At 42.0% G+C, this 23,928-nt stretch overlaps 3 protein-coding genes and 1 non-coding gene across 5 annotated transcripts; 2 read left to right on the top strand and 2 right to left on the bottom strand.

The window, feature by feature from the left end:
* Positions 1 to 6,407: 6,407 nt before the first annotated feature.
* Positions 6,408 to 11,861, bottom strand: rpn1 (ribophorin I). The gene is made up of 10 exons (XM_022745309.1): positions 11,507 to 11,861; positions 10,689 to 10,753; positions 9,948 to 10,254; positions 9,647 to 9,856; positions 9,367 to 9,559; positions 9,056 to 9,155; positions 8,820 to 8,958; positions 7,929 to 8,048; positions 7,510 to 7,755; positions 6,408 to 7,423 (listed from the first exon to the last, which is right to left on the bottom strand). The coding sequence occupies exons 1-10, from the start codon at positions 11,744 to 11,746 to the stop codon at positions 7,241 to 7,243; spliced, it is 1,803 nt and encodes a 600-aa protein (XP_022601030.1). The 5' UTR covers positions 11,747 to 11,861; the 3' UTR covers positions 6,408 to 7,240.
* Positions 11,862 to 12,209: 348 nt separating this feature from the next.
* Positions 12,210 to 12,282, top strand: trnaf-gaa. The gene has a single exon. It is a non-coding gene; the product is annotated as a tRNA-Phe (tRNA).
* A 3,107-nt stretch (positions 12,283 to 15,389) lies between these two features.
* On the top strand, positions 15,390 to 20,487 carry LOC111221645 (ras-related protein rab7-like). Of its 2 annotated transcripts, XM_022745112.1 has the most exons (7): positions 15,390 to 15,732; positions 17,141 to 17,161; positions 17,674 to 17,736; positions 17,981 to 18,107; positions 18,787 to 19,005; positions 19,209 to 19,337; positions 19,481 to 20,487. In XM_022745112.1, the coding sequence occupies exons 3-7, from the start codon at positions 17,684 to 17,686 to the stop codon at positions 19,577 to 19,579; spliced, it is 627 nt and encodes a 208-aa protein (XP_022600833.1). In that variant the 5' UTR covers positions 15,390 to 15,732; positions 17,141 to 17,161; positions 17,674 to 17,683; the 3' UTR covers positions 19,580 to 20,487. The 2 variants fall into 2 exon arrangements, with proteins under 2 accessions (XP_022600833.1, XP_022600832.1); XM_022745111.1 differs by lacking the exon at positions 17,141 to 17,161.
* A 541-nt stretch (positions 20,488 to 21,028) lies between these two features.
* hmces (5-hydroxymethylcytosine (hmC) binding, ES cell-specific) lies at positions 21,029 to 23,669 on the bottom strand. The gene is made up of 7 exons (XM_022745110.1): positions 23,532 to 23,669; positions 23,183 to 23,401; positions 22,643 to 22,786; positions 22,372 to 22,542; positions 21,830 to 21,984; positions 21,558 to 21,750; positions 21,029 to 21,438 (listed from the first exon to the last, which is right to left on the bottom strand). Exons 2-7 carry the CDS (start codon positions 23,369 to 23,371, stop codon positions 21,247 to 21,249), a joined length of 1,044 nt encoding a protein of 347 aa, XP_022600831.1. The 5' UTR covers positions 23,372 to 23,401; positions 23,532 to 23,669; the 3' UTR covers positions 21,029 to 21,246.
* Between the last annotated feature and the right edge of the window lie 259 nt (positions 23,670 to 23,928).

Raw genomic sequence — 23,928 nt, 5'->3', positions numbered from 1 at the left:
TAGCTCTCTTTCCGAAAAGGTCATATACAAAGTCACCAAACCTGCTTTTTTCCACTCCACCCCTCCACCCCCTACCCATGAAGGCAGATCATAAACATGCATGCGCTGTTTCATTTAATGCCATTAGACTAATAGCACTCTGCATTTTCCTGCGCAAAAAACTAGTAATATAAACGAGCGCCTTCTGACGATTTAGAGGAGCCCAGTATCCCCAGGACTGAGAGAGAGTTTCACACTGCAGGATAGCCGCATTCAAGAAAATCTGCTGTTATGTAGCGACCCCTGGCGAGGAGGAGATGCAGTAGCACTACAAGAGCAGTCCTGTTGTGTGTGAGTGTGTATGTGTGTGTGCATGATATCTTTGCACGAGGGTCTCTTAAGGATTCAGTAACTAAGAAACTGTAATAATCAAGCAGCTCAGAGAGGGAGGGAGACTAAGTGCACAGCTGGAATGTTCCAGCTGGGATTCCCAGTGGCTGGACAGGAAGTTAGAGGAGCTCTGACAGGAAGTGTGTCCTCGGCGAGGGCCAGCATCGGGTGGAGAGAGAGAGGGAGATGTTTCCTGTTGGCCCTCTACACATGTTTAGACGCCTCGATTATTCTGACTGCCCCCCCTCTTTCTCCTTTCACGTCACACCCAACTCGAGCACATACCAGTTTACAAATGCTTTTTGCAGCATCCGCCTGTGCTCACAGTATCAAATTATAGGAATGCTATTAGAGGACAGTGGTAAGCCAAGACAGTAGATCGTGTACACAGGGCAGGATTTTGTCACAGGATGCAGATGTCACCACATAAAGTGAAACTTCCTGCCCATCAAAGCAGTCAGTGCCACTTTAATGGACTCACCATCTGCAGCCCACAACAGAAAGTGAGTATGGGTTCATGGAAATAAGGCAAGAAAATTCAAGAGGGAGAGATGGTAGAGGAGAGAGGGAGAAGAGAGGGAGATTGTAGGTAGAGATGTGATTTAGCGATATGTGGATTGCAGGAGGAAAAATCTCTTTGTCTCTCCTGAGCTCAGTGGACAATCAAAGTTTCCTATCAGCTCTGGAGTAGGGGAAATTGGCTGCCCTGGGAAGGAGAGGGCCACTCTCACAGCCAATGGGAAGTGCCCCTGTCACTCTAATCAGGTCCGACAGAGAAAGTAGGAAACGTGTGTGTGTGTGTGTGTGTGTGTGTGTGTGTGTGTGTGTACGCTCAGAGGAGAGTGCTTTTTAACAGAGAGCAGCTTTGTTTCACTCGCCTTCATGTGATCCAAGATGATACAAAGTCTAAAGTAGTGTTAGACCTTCATCTGCTGCTTATCCTCTGCACTGAGGGACATATATGAGCCACGCGGGCGCGTTTTTTGGCAAAACTTGCCCTGAGAGGCATGACCATCGGTGCTTTGATGGAGCGCCATGTGGCAGAGATCAGTGGGTCTTAGTGGGAGCTGTGGACAGTTGCACACAAGAGCGGCAAGGGAAGAGGATTACTGTCTCATCGATACAAATCCATACAGAGAGGGAGGTTGACATCAATATGCACAGATATAGGCAGAGCACAGAGGCTTCGAGCAAGAGTGTGTGTGATGTAAACATCCACACAACACGAGCATGACAGTGGACTTTGATGCTCGCCTTCTTTTATGCCATCCGTCTTTCCTGCTCTCCCTCCATCCCCACCTCCTCCATGCCAGACAAGAATGCGTCTCTCTGCACCCAGGGCCCACTCCCCTGTTTGAAGTCCCATCAGCATCTCTGCTCTCCCTACACCGTCCTTCCCTTCCTCCATCTGTCCGTCTGTCTGACTGTCTTATCTGTCAGCCCCGCTCCTCTCCGCCTCCTGCAGCTGCAGCAAGGGCCACAGACGCCTTCATTGTCCTCTTCTTCCTCACCCTCACGCGCCTGCACCCGGCCAGATCACACCTGCCACCTGCACAGGACGGAGGGTCCCGGGACCTGAGCCTCGGGGCTTTCATCCACCCCTCACCTCGCCCCTTCAGAGCCTCTCATCCCGGCACCCTGTCATTGAGGAATGGCTGGTGCAGAGGGCTGGGGCAGAGAGGGACACAGAGCTGCTGTTGTAGAGATATGTGTTTTAAGCAGAGCCAGAGGGAATCAGTGCAGGTGAGGTTTGTGTTTGAGGGCGAGTTTTGAGTTTAGATTCGCCTCATATTTCTTCTTTTCGATGACAACCTTTTATGGCTGGGTAGCAGGATTGACTGAATTGAATGAATGTATGTTGTGAGGAACGTGGACCTGAGTTTGTGTGTCTGTGTGTGTGTGTGTGTGTGTGTGTGTGTGTGCGCATAATAACATGCTGACAGTGAGGGTGGTGGCTCTGTCTCAGTGATTTATGAGAGTGTGCTGTGAAGGGTCTTCTGAGCAGGATATTGTTCCCTGACTGGTGACTTCTGCCTCTCTCTTTGTGTGTGTGTGTGTGTATTTTAGAGCGAGAAAGATTAAGAGGAAGAGCGCTGCAGGTGAGCCCTCAATGTAATCAATCACCACCACGTCACAGGGCCCAGGGCTTGTGGATTACCCCTTCAACTGATACCTAGTTTGACTCCACATTTTTTTGCATATTCATTATTTTTCTGGCAGATAAAGAAAGAACACCCTCTGCATCATAACTATACTTCAGGAAAGGAAGATAATAATCAACTTCATGCCTTAGGGAGGGGGGGGGTACCATGACAGCATAACCACATGGCTCAACCAGTCCAACACCCTGCACATACCCCACCATCCACCTCAAGCACACACACACGGTTCGCCACATCAGGATACAGTGCTGCACATGAATTCCGGTTTAAACAGTATTCTGCTCGGCTTACACCAACAGATAAACCGCAGTTCTTCTGCGACCGGTAATCACATCCTGGGCCAGAGGGCAGGGCTGGAACTGAAAAGACTGAAAGGCCTCCAATACCACACAAGACAATGTCCTCGCAGTGAAACAGCAGCCACATAGGGAAACATATGCATCAACAAACTAATGAGGGATGACACAACCGGTAAGGTCCAGCCATATTCATTGATGTCTCCTTATGATGCAGGTGATAGTCCTGCAGTGTGATACTTGCTAACAAACATACACTCACCGAGAACTTTACTAAAAACACCAGCTTATTCATGCAGTTAATCAATCAGCCAATCATGTGGCAGCACTGCAGTGCATAAAATCATGAAGATACAGGTCAGGGGCTTCAGTTAATGTTCACATCAAACCTCAGAATGGGGGGAAAAAAATGTGATTTTCACACACAGCAGTCTGTAGAGTTCACCCAGAAAAGCCAAAAAAAAACCATCCAGTGAGTGACTTTTCTGTGGATGGAAACGGCTTGTTGATGACAGAGGTCAGAGGAGAATGACCAGACTGGTTGGAGCTGACACAAAGGCTACAACAACAAAGATAACCACTCTTTACAACTGTGGGGAGCAGAAAAGCATCTCAGAATGAACAACATGCAGCAGAAGGCTACGTCAGATTCCTTTCATGTCAGCCATGAACAGAAATCTGAGGCTGCAGTGGACACAAGCTCAGGCTGGAAAAATGTAGCCAGGTCTGATTAATCTGGATTTCTGCTGAGGCAGCATATGGTAGATGGTCCACAGATTCATGCTGTTGACCATAAACTCTGAGCGAGTTTGGGGTCAACAGCATGAATCCGTGAACCCACCCTTGTGTCAACAGGCCAGGCTGCTGGTGGTGTAATGGTGTAGGCAATGTTTTCTTGGCACACTTACGATTCAGTCATTGTTTGAATGCCACAGCCTATCTGAGTATTGTTGCTGACCACGTGCATCCCTTTACGGCCACAATTTACCATCCTCTACGTCAAGCATGATAATGCACCGTCTGCTCGGTCAACAGATCTGAATCCAGTGCAACTCCTTTCGGATTGTGGTAGAACAGGAGATTGGCAGCATGAATGGGCAGAAATTAAATGATGTAATCATGTCAACATGGAGCAGAGTCTCAAAGGAAAGTTTCCAACATCTTGTGGAATCTATGACATTAAGAACTGAGGCTGTTGTGAGAACAAAGGAAGGCCCTGCCCAGTATTAGTAAGGTGTTCCTAATAACGTGCTCTATGACTCTATTAGCATTTTAAAGGCTTCATGAAGTGTAACGGGTCAAATGTGTCCTATTTTGGGGTGAGTCTTGACATTGGCATATCAAAGGCTCAAGGAATTAGACATAAAAGTACTCTAAACTAAAAACTCTTCTCTGGAAGTTAAGAATAAGACACATTAGTTAAGCGATGTATTCCTACTTACAGATGATGATCCCATGATTAATCACATCCCCCTGAGCAGGAGTACCCAATCTCAGAGGCAGCAGCCTTATACAGTGCTGCACAAAGCCAAAACACAATAACAACATGCAGTTGAAGTCAGACGTTTATATACATTTAAGTTGAGGTCGTCAAAACTAATTTTTTAACCACTCCACAGATGATCATGTTATCAAACTATAGTTTTGGCGAGTCGGTAAGGTTATCTGTTTTGTGACACAATTGTTTACCGATAGATTTGTTGATGATGTTTCGCTTGTAGTTCACTTTATCAATTCCAGTGGGTCAGAAATTTACATTCACTAAGTTGACTGTTTGGAAAATTCCAGCAAATTAAGTCACAGCTTTAGAAGCTTCTGATAAAAAAATGTCCTGTGAAATGTCCTGTGGTCTGATGCAACAAAAATGTAACTGTTTGGCCATAATGACTATTGTATGTTTGGAGAAGGATTAGGATTGTAAGCTGAAGAACACCTTCCCATGAAGCACAGGGGTGGTGCTGGAGGAACTGGTGCACTTTGAAAATTAGATGGCGTCACGTGGAAAGAAATTATATGGATATGTTGAAGCAATATCTCAACACATCGGCCATGAAGTTGATGCTTGACTGCAAATGGGTTTTCCAAATGGACAATGACCCCAACATACTTCCAAAGTTGTGGCTAAATGGCATTTGCGAGCAAGGAGGCCGACAAACCTGACTCAGCGACAGCAGTTTGGTCAGGAGGAAGGATTCCAGCAACTTATTGTGAGAAGTTTGTGGAAGGCGGAGACGGAAACGTTTAACCTGAGTTAAACAATTGAAAGGCAATGCTACCAAATACTAACAGTGAATGTAAACGTCTGACACATCGGGAACGCAATGAAAGAAATAAAAACTGAAATAAATAACTCTCTACTATTATTCTGATATTTCATATTCTTAAAAATGAAGTAGTGATCCTAACATTGAATTGTGCAAAACTGAGTTTAAATGTATTTTGCCTCTGACTTCAGCTGTATTTGGTTAAAACTGAGTTAAGACCAGAATCAGACTTTTTGACATCTGTTATACCATATAAACAAAATCATTTTAAAACTGCTGCTGTATTATCATGAACCTCCATCACAGAGTTTTTACCCTGAAATGGAGAGCAGGCCGGAGAGCTGAAGCTTACTGACAAAATGCAGGTTCAAGAAAAAGTATTTCCAAGTGCATCAATTTATTTCCAAAAACCTTTAAAGGTCTGATTCAATTTGATCAAATCCACTAATTTAATCTTTCTATCTTGCCGGTCTAATATTGAAACTCGCAGAGCGGAGAGCAGTCGTGAGCTCAGTGGTTTGCTCGACACAGTCAGTGGCGATGAGGTGGATGTGTGCGGGCAGCAGCAGTCCGCCCGCTGTGCCCCACTGTGAGAATGAGACTCGGCGGCTCTCCACTGCTCCAAGTCTCCTCAAGTACAAACACACAAACAAAAAAAGTCATTGTGTGGCCTTTCGGCAGCATTGAGCATCAGCGCTAACAGACATTGTCTTTGCTTTCCCCCTGCTGTGTATTTTCAGAATGATTATTGTATGGTACATACAATATGTTAACATTATCATTGTGAGGGGAACGAGGCCTGTTATTATGGAGCAGGAAATGACCTGCCAGGACCCCTGGTGACCTCAGAGGGAAAGCGATGACCTCAGCCTGACCCATATGTTTGTCCTGGGCTCAGACTGTAATCGAGGCAGGTCGGCTGGTGATAGGTGGGGTTACTCTGAAACAAGGCAGGCAACAATGTGCTGGAAATTCCCTGTGAGGTGCCAGTTTTAAAAGGGACACCAGTCACAACGCACATGTGGCTTATTTTTATTTCCGGATGTTAGGATGACATATACAAAATTTTTTATCTGTGTGTCAGCAAAGTATTCAATGGCATTGACAAAGAGTCCAAATGCAGGGTAGCATTGTTAATGGGGGGGGGGGGCTCCAATATAATTAAGTGGTGTTTTTTTGACACGTGCGCCCTCTTTTGACTAACCAAGGGTACTGCTTCTCTAAACTAAATAATACACCAGTCAAAGGCCAGACACAAAACTCCATCATCAATCTTTATACACCGGCTGTATGATCTGAATAACCATTAAAAACCATGAGTTTCTCCACATTTTATTTCAAATTTGACAGCTTTCCATATCATTGCCCATTTCACAAACATTTGTGTCCCATTTCTCATGTCTTTTCTCACATATAACCTAATCTCATGTATTCACTAATCTCATGGTGTAAAAAAAAATACCACTTACAAAACAAAGTGATACAAAATATAGAAAATATGACCGAGGGACATCAAAAACAAGCATTTGGGATGACACAGAATCAGAGCTTCAACTTTTTTCAATATAAACATCAGTCAGGGGCGAGTAGAAAAAAAGTAAGTGCAAGAGAGCTAAGATTGGAAAAGACTATCACCTTCATTCTTAAGAGCTAAAAATTATTCAATCTTAGAATACGGCATATCTGAGTAAAGACATGAGACTGCAAACACTTGGGCCCCTCAGCTATTCATAGAAATAAAAATAAAAATCCCTTAACCGCACATACTTAGGAATGAAAAAAAAAAATTGAGTCCAGATTTGAAAATGAAGAGTCAAGTCTGAGCAAAGTGTGACAAAGTGTAGCTCATCAAAATCAAAAACAGAAACAAAAAAGCCAAACGTTGTGATGTAGCTGCTGTAGAGCTGAACATGCAGTGACCTCAAGTTTATCACAAGGCACAAAGGCACAAGTGTTTGGATAAACCCTTCACTACTGTAAGATGAGATGTTAATAGTCCATGTCTGGGAACAATGATGGTAAAAAAAAAAAAATGTTTAAGAATTGTGTCACATTTCTTTTAATTCTCATACATACAGACAGTCGGTTGTATGTTGTAGCAGGGGTGCTGAATGTGTGTGTTTTTGTGTGCTAGTGTGGCAGGAGTAGTTTAGAGGGCATCCAGCAGACTGTCGATGCGGCTGACAAGCTCCTGTCTCCTGCTGGTCAGAGTCTTCTCACTCTCGATGTAAGCCTCCTTCTTGACCTTACCCGCCACCAGACGCTCCGCCTCCAGGCAAGAACGACACACCAGCTCCTTCACCTGGCCGTCCAGCTTCTGCACCTCCCCGACCTGAGGAGACAGAAGAGGGGGGTAAACCTCACTGCACACATACATTTTATTTAAGTTACAATACTTCAGACGCTCATGTCACTCACCTTATCAGCCAAGTCAGAGCCCTCAGCTTTGAGGCGGGCCTGAAGGGAGCTGATTTCATTGGTCAGAGTGCGGTGGTCAGCCTCAAGCGTCTTCCGGCCACTGTTGAGCGCACCAGTGTCCCGGGACTGCTTGTAGCGGTTGACCACCTCGTCCATGTGTCTGTACAGACCCAGACGTTTGTTAACCAGAGTCAGGACCTGTTCTGTGATGGAGGCCACTTTCATACGAACCTCAGCAGCAGGGTCCTGAGCAAAGAAGACAAACATAACAGATTTAAAACTGACTGAAAACTCATTTGAGGGAAGTGAAAAGAACCGAGTTAAGATAGAAATATACAGTATAGCAGCCGGGAAAGGGAGCACGAAGATAAACATGCCAACAGAAAACAGGCTTTGTAGAAACATGAACGCTGTCCTACCTTTGTGATGGCAAAGTCAAGACGAACATAGATGATGACAGTGAAGAAAAGAATGTAGAAGGCCCCTACAACCAACAGAGGCTCCTGCAGCATCAGGATCTTATTGAAGTTATAATGAACCTGAATACAAGAGGAGGAGGACATTAATTTAGGTGTGACAACTTTTTTCACAGTTCATATTAAATTCACACACATGTAAAGTGAATTTAGTGAGGCTGACATTTGTTTTTTGTCATTTTTCAAATCACCTTAGGTTGAAGAAAAAAAACAAAAAAACAGAAACATACACTGTGACAGCATTTTGAGACAGCTTGATAACCAACTTTCTAGTGCTGAAACAAATTGTTCCTTATCTGAATCAAAGCTCTAAGGATGTAGGGATTGGCTGTATGCTGTACAAATTTGTAAAGCCCTTCAGGCACATTTTTTGAATAAAATTGAGTTGTAGAAACTGAAACTGACTTTCATCAAGTAGGAAAAAAAAACAAAATATTGTTGGTTGCAGCTGGTTGAAGCTTATCAAATGTGAGGAGTGGGCTACATTTTACTATGAGAGTACAGTCTAGCCATGTAGGTAATCCTAACATTAACAGCATCAGAATTCCTATGAGCCGCCCGTGCCTGTACTTCTGCTGTTGACAGAGGCCTCCCTGAGCCCTGTTCCACAAAGCAGGTCTACTGATTTATCTGGACATCTTTTCAGAGTAAAACCCAGAGACCCCGCAGTTCTGTGGCTGATGTTAAAGGACCTGCTCTTAATGCCTGGACGTGTTGTTAATAACCCTGCACACAAGTGAGCTTTGTCAGAGCACATCTGCCACATTTTGCAAACTTAGGTTAAAAAAATCTTTCTGCACAGAATTCACATGCATTGTGTATCATTCGCCTTACCACAACATCCTGAATGTGCTGCTCAACCAGGTTGTTCTTGGTGGCGACCAGCACAGGTCGGCCAAAGGTATCCAGATATGTGTAGTGCAGCTGGTTTGGCATACGATCAATTTTGTACGGTGTGTCCACATGGATGTGTCTGAGTGGAAAAGGCAGAAGAAATTGGGAGGAATTAGTATCAACTACATAAAAAATGTACTACTCAACCTGATATAGCTCTCTTTACAAACACTGACCTGGCCCCCTCTGGCAGGATAATTTTCACAGTCAAGGAGTCAATGACCTGGTCATCATACACATGGTCAACTAGTCTCATCTTCAGTGCATATTGGTCACCTAGGAGATAAAATGAATTAACACATTAGCAACACACTCTGGGATTCAGTGGTTAGGAGGGATGTGTTGGTTCAAATCATGATGTTGTCAAGCGTCTGCCCTGCAGAGGTATCTCTGCCGTGAGACACCAGAAAATGTAACCTAACCCTCACCCAGGAACAAAGTTTTCTCCTTTGTTTGGGTTATTTAGGGTTATTAGCCATCGACTCACCCAGGGTGTAGAGGTACTCGTAGCTGGGCAGATTGTAGCCAATGATGTAGTGGGTCTTCCAGCCTCCAAACAAGGGGAAGCGGGGCCTGACTTCCACCTCCACTGAGTCATCCAGGATCTGAAGGTGGGAGGTGGAGATGTTCCCGATCTCATCTCTGTAGTAGACATCCTGGGCTGAGGCAGGAAGGATAGTCTGTTGAGGAGAAAAGACATAAATTCAGCATCAGCATCTTATCACCAAAAACATGTCGGACAACATGGTTTGTGTTTTATAGCACACCTTGAAGGATTTGACAGATGAGATGCCGCTGTCTGACTGACGCTGGTAATCGTAACGTGAAAAGGGGCCCTTAAGGATGGCTCCCGTGTGCCTCAGGTCGATGGTCTCTTCCACAGCAATGTTGCCCCAGTGAGACACCTCAATGGTGCGAGTGATGCTACTGATGGTGAGGAAGGGTGTGTTGTTTTCATAATGGATCTTCATTGTGTCCTGAACAGTAGAGAACACAAACAACATAGAATATTTCAGCAACTTCCTCACGATTTCATCTGAAGCTCATGAAATCTGGTCAGAGCTGTACCTCACTGAATGGGGCCACGTCACGGAAGGGTCCGTACTCAATGATCTCATCTGCCTTGGTGGGGTTGCCCAGCTTGGTGTAGCTCTCAACAGTCTTGGAGGCCAGGCGGACACGTGTGGTCTGGCTGCGGGTCGGGTATGGTGAGTACAGGTAGTGGTTTCCCTGAAATACCACCAGCTGGCGCTCGGCCTGGGTGATGTGTGTGGGGAATGGCTTCAGGACGTGGCTGAAAGTCATCTCCACCTTCGCTTTCAGCTGAGCACCAGCTGCCAGACTGGAGGGCAGCTGCACTTTATAAAAGTCCCCACTGTATGAGAACAGATGACAGGAGCGTGGATTAGATACATTTGCAATTTTATCTTAAGTCTTAAGAAAAGGAGTGGTTCTAGCACTAAAACATTATTAACGTTTATATCAATAATTATTAATAAGTTGGTTTTGTCATCAAAAAAGTTGTAATTTTACAGTCAAATCGATTTGTTTTTATATTAAAAGTCACTGGACTGATAGAAAGCAGTTTGACAGGAAGATTTCTGTTGTGAGATTTGATCGGTGAAGAAAGGAACCGTGGGACAACAATGTGTACTTTTATAAAAGTATGATTTTGTGTATCCCAGGCTAAAGGCAATAGGAGAGGGAACACTCATCAAAAATATGATTCAACTTGATTGATAATACACATAGTTTTCATCAGTTTAGTCATGAATCTGGTTAGATGACTATTTAAGAGTGATCTCTTACCTTTGGCCCGGGATTGTTGTCTGTTGGAGTTCAAGTGTGCCATCCTCCTCCTCCTCGCCCTTCACCTGTGAAAATATGTTTATTAGAGCGTTATGTCTTTGAAATGAATTTACTCATGATGTTGGCGCTCGGCCTGCATCATTAGAAGTGAAAATACAGGAAATTTGAGTGCTTTGTAATGCAATGCATAACAGACCGTTTATGTAAGAATACGTAGCTCAATATTCTGTCTGCAAACAGATCATTGCTACAGTTTCATTCATAAAGGAAGGGGGCAGGTCTGCGCAGTCACACAAGGAAGTGAGCTGCCCAGCGCATACGTGTCATTCAGCCACTGAGAGAGCGTGGAGCGCTGCGGAAGTTAACGTTTTCTTACCTACATCCTCAGCGATTCAAATGAATTTCTCTCATCTGAGCTTTTCGGTACATGCATTTCTTCTCACAACACCTGAGACGATGTAAAAGCATTGCACTTAACAATAAACGCCCCGAGACAGCAGCTACCGTTGCTTAACTGTAGCCTTTTTGCTTTCAGAGTTCACTCACTGTCCGCAGTGTCACACTGAATCACACTTCAAGTACCTGTGATTTAATGCCTTCACCAAGCACGTTGTCACATCGTATGGTAGCGTACTTATATTAACCTGAGCACCATTGCTGTTGTCACTTAAATGCAAAACAAATAAACGTGAAAGCTGCAGGATTTAGCAAAGCTAAGGTACGTGTAGCCTGCTATAGAGTAGCTAACAGGCTACAGCTGGCTAGCCGGCTACAACCTGAAGTGCTGGCGTTGTTTCATTCACTGATGTTTAGCTCACCGAGGCTCCAATGTAAGCCAGGTTTGGGGCCAGATCAGCCTCTACCGCGAGTATGAAGCTCTGGACGGCAGAGTGTCCCTGGTTGGACAACACGATCTCCGCGGTGATTTTAGCCAGATGAGTGCTCAGGTCCACTGTCCTCTTCACCTCCTCGTTCACCAAACCGTCCGCTGAAACCTTCGAGCCCAGAGCAGCTACAAGGAGCAGGAAAGCTGCGAGAAGTGGCGCCTTCAGAGCCATGGTTCAAGAAATTAAGAGCTGAAATACCGGGATAAGGGCGGAAAAACTGGGGGAAATGTAGAGCAGCAAAGAAAGGCCGCCGTGCCGCTCTACATCAGAAAGGATGACGCTTCATTCAGTCCTACGCGATTACGTCACGGCGCGCTCCTTACAACGTGCTGTGCGTCTGAAACGACTGTAAAATCAGACAGAAAAACAATCACTAGAGAGTTTTTTTCGATAGACAAAACTATTTGAAATAATATCCCATTAAACGTTTTATATCTGTGTTTTGGTCCATATTGGACCGGCTTACCGTGAAGTGTCTGTGAAAGTGACCTTTGATGGCCTGCTGATGGCACCCGTGTCAGTTTACCGTCGATAATAATATACAACCGTTATATTGACCAGTTCACTTGTCTTACACCAGGCTTCTGAGAAACTATAAATAAGATGTTGTGTGATGATTTTGACAGGGCATCCAGCCGAAATAGCTCAGTTGGGAGAGCGTTAGACTGAAGATCTAAAGGTCCCTGGTTCGATCCCGGGTTTCGGCAGTGGTCCTTCGCTTTTAAGCCTTCACGAGTGTTTTTATATCCGGATTATATTATAATCGCAGGGGTTTTATACTCAGTTGATTGTCCACCATGACTTTTTTGCCAAAATCACATTACTAAATCACCTATGGCAAAAATTAATTGTCCAAGTCATATTTGAAAACCAAAGCTCACAGTCAATAAATCAAGATGTAGCCAAGGGGTCTCCAACCTTTTTTTTTTACTCTGAGAGCTACTTTGACAGAATAAATTGGGCTGAGAGCTACTCATTTCTTGTATTATTGGTTACATTTATTCAAATACTGTATCAAAACACTCAAACTGATCTCCAAAACAAATCAGATGAATAAGATAATTTAACATCATCAAATAACAATATACCAAAAACATATGAAACTCAGACATCACACCAGAATCATGGTTCAGTAAAACCTGAACACACACATGATAACACCATGTAAATGAATATCCATAAATCTGCTTAGAAATCAGAGAAGAAATTAATTTCTTAGTCATTAATGTGATAGTTAACAGTACATCCAATGGTACACAACAAACAGGAATTTATAAAAAGCTAATTCGGTACACCTAATTTTCCAATATGTAGACAAACATGAGCTGAAAAAAAAACAAAAGAGAAGTTGCTACCACTGCATGTCACTTATTGCATGTCTGATGTAAACAAACTTGACATGGAAACTCATCTGATTGACAACTGACAAATAATTATTTGGTGTTGGGGGGGGTGTCTGTGTATTTAATTTAGTTGCATTTGGAGTAGATTTACTGAGTGAAGTTGTGTTGCTTAAAATTTGTACTATGCATCCATGGTTTGTACATACATTATCAGAACCTTTTGGTGAGCTACTCTAAAACAGGGTGAGCTGCTGGTAGCTCGTGAGCCACATGTTGTAGACCCCTGATCTAGCCCATAGGCGTTCCCAAAAAACATTGACTTTCAGGTGCTTTAAAGGATCCCTGAATGTTAATTTTTCTGAAGGTTCCCTCATGTTATTTTAAGGGAACCTTCAGAGAAGATTCCCTGAAGGTCCCCTGAATTTTAGATGTTTTGCAAACTTTAAAAAAAAATTCCAGGAATGTTAAGAAAACTTTCCTGAATTACCATAGGGGAAAGTTAAGTACGGGGGTCCAGCAGACGTTCCTGATAAATAATACTTTGCTGGGTATGGCTGCAATCAGTGATACTGATCATGCATTATAGGTCGAGTAAACAATTCTGATCTGCACCCTGAATAACAGGCACACAGAGAGGGAAGGTAAAGACACTGACAGGGCCAGTAAAAACTTCAAAAACTTTATGGATGTTTTGATGGTCCACCGGCCGACTGCTACAGTGGCCAACCAGAATTTGTCCCAGTATGTGCCCAAGGCTAATTCGACTATAGTGGAGGTACCTCAGAGAATTGAAAGACATGCAGAGGGTGCTCTGTTTCTGCTTTACAGGTGGGTAACATTAGTTGCTATGTTTCACAAAGACAGTTGTTCAGTATTGTTTTGTTCCGTTTGCTAATGTTTTTAATTGCTAATCTAAACAGGTTAGTTAGCACGCAGGTACTATAGTCACAAATTGTCTGGTAACGTTGAATTGCTTGCCCACAGATGTTAAGCTTACTTTCTAGTTTACTTGTGTTTACTTTCTAGTTTTCTAGTGGTTCTACCTTCCTTGTTAGCTTAGCTACCTATGGTTTTCTCTTCTGTCACTGTAGATTTGTAAAAACTCTAAAGAACTAACTCACTAGTTTTTACTCTGTTGTGTTTTGGATATTTGTGTACAAGTCGTTTGTTTGATTATGTTACATTTATAAGGTTTACTTCGCTTCAGCTATGAGAAAGAGTATCCATTTCCATGCCATATAAGATGCTCAGGATTCCACCATGGGGTTGTTGCCTTTGGGGGAGCGGAACTTCTAATGGAGCAGTGAGGGAAGGGGTGTATTTCTTTTGCTGTTGAGTCAAAATATCAACAGTCTTTCTCCAGCATCTCATACACCTTTTATTAGCTGTCACCCATAGCAGTGAGTGGGTACAGTACTTCATAAAAGGGGGCAGGAACTTGATTTTTAGGTGATAGATTTGCATTTTATTTGCAGTAAAATAGAAATGTGATTACCTGAGATGTGGCTGACAATCAGATGTAAATGAAATGTGATACAGAACAAAAAAACATTCAGTGTCAGAATACAGTCTGGGTCCAGAGGATGTAGTTTAGAACATAATTTAATAAATTAGGTAATTATGAGAAGTAGTTGAAAAAAATCTGTAAAATGCCTTGAATGTAACAGGATTTCCATAAAAACCACAAGGAGGCATGAAAGGTTTTCAGCATCAAATTACCTACATAGAATAAAATAAAAATGGAAAAATTCATTTTGATAGAAAGATCAAAATCAATTTTATCAATAATTTTGCCACAATGGTCATCATCAAATACCCAACTAGTATTATAAACTGACAAAAGAGGACATGAAAGATGCTGATACACCCCTGGATACCTGAGTAAACTGGCTCTTTGAGATCAGCTGCTAATAGAATACCACAGCTGCAGACCAGACATGCAGTGCGAAATGAGAGCAAGAGGAGGTGCCATGGCAAGCCAACACCTCTCCTTGGGTGGCACCACTGGCACTGGCAGACAGCAAATATGGCTGACATAAGGATATTCTAATAGTGATTGTAAAAGTGTAGAGTGAAGGACAGCAGTGACGCACCAATCACAGCAGCAAGTGGGAGCAAGTCACATTATGCTGGCCAACCACACAATGCTCACACATTTTACTTGCAACAGGCCTGGATCTATCAATTTGATGATTACATTATATAATGTGATTATCAAATTGATAGATTTTATTTCTAAATTATAGCAGTATTGTTGTTGATTGTAGAGCAATAATTACAAAAAATAACAGATAATACAAAGTGGAACTGAGAGCTGTATGTACATACTGTTATACCATGTATATAATCTGCTATAAAGAGAAATGTTAACGTTTAATTGGTGACAGTTGTGTTTGTGTGACTTCTCAGGTCCTGTGCAGCCAGGCGTGCCCTGCGCGTGACGTCAGTGCTCACCAACAGAGCTTGTTTTGGAGGAAGTGGACAGAGCTCGGCTAGCTGTTAGCACGGTAGCTTAACGGAAAAAGCGAGCGTCAACGGTAACAGGGCGACACAGACCGTTGTACGGAATCGCCTCTGTTACACAAAGGGAGATACACGTCGACAGTGGCAGTGTTGATTTTGATAAGCAGAGTTAGCTGCGAGGCTAGCTGTCTGAGATAATTTAGCTGTCGACGCTTGAAACGTGTTTTGTTAACGGCAGACATTTATAGGAGCTGTTAGCCTGGTAGCTAGCCTGCGCGTTAGCTAACGCTCCCAACCAAGACAGAGGAAAAGTCCACTTTTGAGATTTTTTACCACAGGATCATCGCCCAGGTTGGTTTGTGGTGACTTTACGTTGTTGGTTTTTACTAACGATATATGTTAATGATATAGTTGTCGTTAACGGAGTTTCACATTTGTTAATACACCCTGCTTAGCTAAATGTTAGCTTAAATTAAGAAGTGCCATTGTATATAGTGAGTGTTAGTAGGCACGGTATTTATAACGATGGTTTTTAAAAGATTTTGTATTTAACAATGATACTGTTTACCCCAACTATCTTCCACTGTTTTCTGGTTTTTGCTTACCACCTATCTTAGCATTGATCTCCAGATGTAATGCTCATTCTCCTTTGCTAACCCTTTGCGAGTGTTTTTGATGTCTATATGGTCGTTGGGTAAACTGTTGAGACAGGACTCTCTATACATCATTTTGTCGACCTATACATTTTGTAGTTCGACAAATTGATCCCAACTATGGATTATACCGGTATGTGTGTTGAATCCAACTATTGTGGTCGCTGTGCTAATCATGCTTGCCAAGTCATGGTTCCGTTAGTCCTGTGTTTTTAAACCATGTGATCGGTCCCTGACACAGTGTCATGGGGTGCAGATTATGAGAGCCGCACCAATAGCCCTATGCCTCATAATAATACTGATACGTTTTCAAGCTGTGGCTTTTTGTTCACATTAGAGGTTGTACACTTTTAAGTGATGAGTGGATAAGACTGTTTTTTTGTTCTTTTTTCAGTAATGCTTTCTCTGAGGTCTAACCTGATTGGAATGATGATTTAGAGCTCTTCAGTTATAGAGTTTGGACTTTGGTCATTACAGCTGTATGAGGTGGTTTATTATTACAAAGTTCACTCAGCTAAAGTCAGAAATGCTTAGTGATGTCTTGAGCAGGCGCAAAGATGCGAGTGTTTGATCAGCCATGGATTTTTGGCCAAAAAAATTCTGTGCAGTGATAATTAATTTACAAAATGTGATTTCAGTTTCAACTGGTTTGCATTGATGAGCAAAGACACATTTCTGCATGGCATTCTGTGAAAACACAATCGAAAAGTTGGGGGGGGGGCTTAATTTTTAGATATTTATTAGGGATATTTTATATTAAGGACTTAGAATTAGTCAAGTGGGGGAAGTAGATATTAAATTTGCAGAGGAAGAGTTGAGGATAGCTAAGGTCTATAATGAGAGCATCCAGTATTCCACATTTAACAAATAAGATGTTGCAGCTGTTTATTTGTAGTTTTACTAAAAATCTGTAAGTCTATGTAAATGATTAAAGTGCAACCCCTGCCTGTTTGATAGGACAAATACAGATCTCAGAGGGTAAATCATCATGATGCATTACCATATAGATTTGTAATCATTAACACAATCCACGGGTCAATTCTGTATGTTATAGAATAAGTTGGTGTGTGTTCCATTTTATAATCTACTGTTGTTCATCTTTATAGATCTACAAGAACTGCAACTTGGTAATGAAAGAATATAGTTTCAACTATGTCAGAAGCATGAATATCACCAAATCAGTGCTTTACAGTAAAACAAAGCAACCAGCTGGTGTGGCAAAAATAGCAGACGCCATATTAGTTCAGCAGCCCCAGCGATGCATTGTTCCACATATTTTGAAAAATAAAGTCATGCATTGTTTGCCTCAAGAATTGTATTTAGTGTGTCATGGTACAATGCAATGCAGCATATTGTTAAAACCCAGTTACTGTATTTTTTTTTTTTGTTTTAGAAGTTAAGGAGACTTTTAAAATTGCAGAATTGGCATATTCCCAAAATTTGCCCATTTATTTGGAGTGTATTTTGAGATGCTCACAGACCTCATCATCTGTCAGTGACAGCTGTTGATCCATATCAAAAGAGTCAAAATCAGGGCAAGGCTTTACCTGTTCCCATCTTCTTTGAGCAATTCCAGCGTTAGTGTGCTTCTATCAGGAGTTTTTGTATCCCTTCTAATCTACGTTTTTTTGTTTTCCAGCTGTGGCACAATGACGTCAAGGAAGAAAGTACTACTCAAAGTTATCATCCTTGGAGACTCTGGGTGAGTGATCAAAGCTAAATGGGTGAGATAACAAGAAGTGATGCCTGGTTGCTCATTTTAAAGAAGATACCTTAGTTAGGGTATTGAATCTTGTCTGATAGTAATATGCTTACTCTAATACAGCAAGCCAGGAACCTTTGCTGGGCGTCACCAATCAATTCATCACAGTGACATTTTCTGTTTCGCTTGTTTCTGCCCAGTGAATATTCTGAATATTGTCTTGTGATTTTTTTTTTTCTTTTAGAGTTGGGAAGACCTCATTGATGAACCAGTATGTGAATAAGAAGTTCAGTAACCAGTACAAAGCCACAATAGGTGCAGATTTCCTGACAAAAGAAGTCATGGTTGATGACAGACTTGTCACAATGCAGGTACTGAGGAAACAATTCTCTCAACACTATTATATTGTTATTCTTATCTAAAACATTCACACTGTGCAAAGAGAGGATAATAAAATTGTGTGATACCTAAAAAAGATGTATATTTTCATAACCTCAGTCGTTATGTAATCACAGATGTATTTAACTCAATCAGAGGTATGGAGGATAGCAAGTCTGTCAATGCATTTACATTCATACTGTAATCATGTAAATGCTGGAGAAGTTGAGTGAAGGTCAAAATCAGTGAAGTGTATGTTGATTAACTGATCTGGATAAGTCATCAGTCTTTATAGTATTACTTTGGCTTACAAATAGAGTTTTTTTTACTGTACACATAGAGCACTAAGATGACAGAATGAGTGGCTGCTAAAATGGGTTGTTTTTCTATTCTTCCTGAAAACAGCACCATTACCAGTGATGTCAGATAAGAAATGATATAAAAAATGCAACAAAACTCACCCAGTGGTAAATTAACTGTTCACTCCACACACATAACTTCAGGCTCCAAATCAAGTGGTGTAAACGTGGTTAATGAGGAAAATGTGGTTAATGTGAGGCATGTAAGCACTGAAGTCAAAGGTGATTAGATTATTTTGTGCATGTAAACGTAGCATGTCTTCCTTACTGCTTACTTTTCTCCAATCTGTCTCTTTCTCTATTTGCATCTTAGATTTGGGACACAGCAGGTCAGGAGAGATTCCAGTCCTTAGGTGTTGCGTTCTATCGTGGAGCAGACTGCTGCGTCCTGGTGTTTGATGTGACAGCACCCAACACCTTCAAGACTCTAGACAGCTGGAGGGACGAGTTCTTGATCCAGGCCAGCCCTCGAGACCCTGAGAATTTCCCCTTTGTGGTGCTGGGAAACAAGATTGACTTGGAGAACAGACAGGTGGGTCCGGATGATCAGTTTTACGTTTATTTGCACCATTTGATTTTTCTTGGAAATGTATGGTTTTTGTAAGCAATTCTTCAGGCTTTAAAAAATTAGTTTAGATTTTATAATGAAACAATTCTAAAATTAGCTAGATTTAAAACACCTATTCTCATCTGTCTCATGTTTCTAAGTGTAACGTCAGCTCTTTTGTGTTCCAGGTAACAACCAAGCGAGCACAGGCTTGGTGTCAGAGCAAGAACAACATCCCATATTTCGAAACCAGCGCCAAGGAGGCAATCAATGTGGAGCAGGCCTTCCAGACTATTGCACGCAACGCTCTTAAACAGGTAACAGGGGGCCAACAAGAAAATGACAGGCAGTCTGACCAATTCTCCTTAGTGTTGAGAAATAACATTTTTTAACATCTGTTGTCATGGAAGCTGGGCGGTGCTGAGTCAGGCACTCACTCAACTATATTGTCTGATTTCAGGAGACTGAAGTGGAGTTGTACAACGAGTTCCCTGAGCCGATAAAACTGGACAGGAACGAGCGAGCCAAGCTCGTTCCTGCAGAGACCTGCAGCTGCTGAGGACTCTGAGGATCATCCGGGGGGAACGGGGGGTGGGGGGGACACAATCCTGTCTTGCCTTGTCTATATATCCCTAAAACCCCTTTCCCATGGCCCACTGTGTTAATCCCTGATGCCCAATAAACAAGCAGCACCCCACTCATAGAGTATACTACTACACACACAAACATGCTGCGCTCACCTCTTTATGTATACAAAACACACACATTTTCTATAAAATATGAGTCTGCTAGCCCAAAGAACACCTGAAGGAAACATGGCATTTACTTGTATGATGCTTATTACTTCCCAGTGTTTCTCCATGTACTTTTTCATAGCGGTGGTGGTTTGGGCTTATCTCATTTTCGGTTTCATGTATAATCGCTGCTTTCACACCCAGTTTTGCTTTTATTTGGATACTTTAAGTGGTAAATCAAAGCATTATCTCTATACATGTTTGTGTTTGAGTAAAGTTGGACAAACTTTTTCTTTTTTTTTTTTAATCAGTTTCTTAAGCAGTGGTGGTTGTTTTCTTTCTGTCACAGCCCGCCACTGCTGCATGAAAAGAGGAAACACTGCTCCCCCATTTTACTACTTTGTGTTGAGCTTAAATTTGTAAACTTGTACCCTGGTTTCCCTTTACCTCATGCAACCTTAAAAATAAATTCTGATACATAAACAGGGAGTCAGAGGTTAAATAGTGAAGGATCAGAATGTGTGAAGGTGCATGTGTGGATCACATTAATATGCTGCCTGCTGGTTCTCCTTAATTGGCATAGAACTGAAAACCCATTTCAATGAAAAGGCCACCAGAGAGTGTACAGATTTTTTGTTTTTTTTGTTTTTGGAAAAATAACAACTTGCTCAGACATCTCATTTTGGAGCCACAATAAATGCAGTTGTAGCTCAGGTTGAGGACATCATATGAATCCAGACTCAGCTCCTTGATATAAGTGCTGTCCCTAGCATATTGATTCCTGTTCCTATATTGGAGAAATGGAGGCTTGTCTTGTATTCCATTACTCTTGGTACAACAGTTGACATGGGATTTTCTCAAGTATAAATATCACTCAGAACCGAGTACTATTAGCTAGTACATTTCTTTTTACTGTCAACTATTGCAAGGCATTTGCAAACCTCTCAATCATTGTGTGGGGAAGGCAAAAAGTTGTGTTGTAAATCTCCATATCTGACTGCCAGTTGCTCGTGTTGGCAAACAGTTTAAGTGCTTGACATTTCTTTTAATCGATCAGATTTTTAACTGTCTGTTCGTATTATGTTAAATCTTTGAAATGCATTATAGATTACAAGATAGCATACATACTGTAACTTTGAAAAGAGAAAAAAAAATGTGGGGGGTGGGAGTATTGGCATTCATCATTATTATATTATTAATATGATAAATGCATAGCATCTACATTGTTTCAAAATGTCTGCGTTTCAAGTAATAAGGGTAATAAAAATCTTGAATAAAGCATACTGTGTTTATTTCTGACATTTATTAATGACATCTGGAAGTATTACGTCGTATCTGTGAGAAATATTTCTATTACATTTCAGACATTTACTAATGCAATCAAAAACATGAACATACAGTGTTTGTCTCATGTCAATAAAAACAGTTATGTAGGAAAAAATAAGGCCTAAATGGTTTTCAAAACTAGTTTTAAGTCCATATATTCATATCTTCACTTGGTTCTTTGTTTCTTATTGGCTACCTGAAGCCACTGCTGAAGAGCTCCTGTAGACTTGCGCTTAGTCTCTGCCTTGATTTCTTGCTCTTCTTTACTCTTGCATGGGTTGGACTCTTTCCTCTTTGAAGGTGAGCTGCTCGTCAGCCAGTTCATCATCTTCTTACTGCTGGCTGTGGGCTTGGGCTCCTAGGGGTCAAGTATCAGATTTGTCAGCTGCAACATTTCTACTTGCCAAACAACTGTGGAGCTAGATGTTCCAACCAGAATGAGTGAAGAAAAACAAAAAAACACAGTTAATCTAATACCTTTTTACTGCCAAGATCCACTGGCTGAAGGCACTCTGGAGAATTGTTGCGTGAGTTGTTGACGAGTGAAGAAACAGGATGAAAAGTCAAAATGTTTTTAGACTGGAGCAGTTTCAGGGCATCTAGAGACTTCACCTCCCCAAAGTCAAGCCATCTTCTCACTTCTTCCTCTCCATCCAGGACTGCTGGCATCCTAAAAAAAACACAAGCACAAAAAGTTATGATTTCACACACAAATGAAATCAGTGTGTTTTCCCATCAATTGAACTTACCTATTATGGATGTCTTGCAGGTTTTGGGAAGCATTCACAGTGATTACACTGTAAGTGTAAAGGGGCTCTCCACCGTCTGGAGGTGTCCAACAGTCAAACACTCCAGCCATAGTCAGCAACCTCCATCCAGTCCATTCACCTGGTGCTTCACCTTCCTGGCCAACACACCGCAAAGAGCAAAAGAGTCATATTAATGTTCAATGGTAAAAGTTAGCAGATTTTGTGAAAATACTGCTGGTAACAAAATTGTCATTTTATGATTTTCCAGTCAACAACCTGACACTGACATTAAAATGAAACCAGGCACTGGTATATTGCATAAGATTTTTAATGCTAAAGGCACACCTGGTGGACACATGCACATTTTTGCCTGGGCTCCTCTCCTACACAGGAAATTTTCAGCCATGGTAATTTCCGCCATAGCTGCATTCTCTCTAGTTTTGTTCTGAATGAAATGATGATATTGTTATAGAAAACTCAGTATGAACCTCTGTCAAGTCAAGGGAGGCCTCCTCTGCAGGGCACGCCGTCTCTGAATTTACCTTATTGCGAGCTGAGGTCGTGGGGTCATCATGATCCTCTGTTTTCTGCTGACTGGATCCTTTAGTCTGCGGGAAGTAGATGAAGAAAGGCTGCTTGTTTTTCTCCTGCCTCCTCCACTCATAAAAACCATCAGCCAGGATAACGCAGCGCTGTCCTTTTGTCAGGGGATACTTTGGGGAGAAAATAGAGTGATCAGAGACCACAATACATAATGCATGCTGATAAGAGGTAAGCAGATTGTCACCCTGCAGTGTCTCAACCTGTGCGCACCTTGTATGATTTCTTCTCCAAAATATTCTCACTGCGGCAGTTGTTGGTGCTGTAGTGCATCTTGCTTGGATCATTCTCCTTAAACCAAGCAGGTACAAGACCCCAACGCATCGAGGCCAACACACACTCATCCACAGGAGCATTCTGAGGACACATACAAGGAGTGGACACAATAACATAAGCATCTACACTATATAATGCAATCCAAACCATGTTCCATATGTCTGTGGTTAATTATTTTAGCTGTGGTGTTGTTGTACCAAATAGTACTGTATATTGTTATATGTCCGTATTGAAGTTTACTGAAAGAGAATTAACAAAATTAACATAATTTTTCACTGTTCACTGTGAAAACAGAATATTTCTGGGTGCCTTTACAGGTTGATAATATCCATTAGTATCTCTTATTTCTACAAAAGTTTTTTCAGATGTGTCTCTGGACGTAACAGTGTGAAATTAAATACATAACACATAATGTCTGTCTCTTTAGTGTCAGTTTATGAATATCACTCATACACGGGAAGATCCAGTTCTTCTTACCTCATCGAAATGCCTCTGCGACAGCAAGACAGGACTCATTGACTGGGGGCTCTTGTTGTAAGAGGGCCGGTACTTGTCCGCATCGCCATCCCTCCAGCGGGGCTGTCTCCGCTGCCCTGTTCGGTCTCTGTAGGTGCAGGCTCGGCTCACCTCGTTAGGAGCAAGGGTACAAGCTGTTCTTCCGCACATTTTACGACTTAAACGTAACTTTTCAGACACCTGACAAAAGGGTTCAGCAGAGGTTAGCTAAACGAAGTTTTACAGATTTAGCATGTTAGCTTAAAGTAAGAAACAAACGTTATTTCTTCGCTGGCTGCAAAGGCATCGTTTAAAACATTGCTAGGGTTACCTGTTTTCGAGTGCTGTGACATCTATATCGTGAAGGTGCGCTATTATGTGTACGTATGTTCTATGTGCATATGTATATGTTGAGTTACGTGTGTTTTGACTGTTGAGCTGGGATTTGCCTGGGCAGAGCCAGAGGAGCTCAACACGTGACCCCGTGACGTAAGCAGACCCCCCCCCCCCCCCCCCCGCGTGTGCGTTCTGAGCCAAGATGGCGACAGAGCTGAGGGAAATCAAAAAACATAAAATGAAAATAACATTTTCAAATGAGAGGTACGTATTTAGATATTTTATGCCTCAGTGAAAATATCAATACCACAATTTACAGTTAAAATCCCACATTCAAAAATATAATTCAGTGGCCCACCAGAATTTAGTCAAAACAATCTAATTAAAAAAAA

This window comes from Seriola dumerili, unplaced genomic scaffold, assembly GCF_002260705.1.
Source record: "Seriola dumerili isolate Sdu_G_001 unplaced genomic scaffold, Sdu_1.0 BDQW01000088.1, whole genome shotgun sequence".
In the NCBI taxonomy this organism is placed as follows: Eukaryota; Metazoa; Chordata; class Actinopteri; order Carangiformes; family Carangidae; genus Seriola; species Seriola dumerili.
This window is presented reverse-complemented; position numbering and strand designations above follow the sequence as displayed.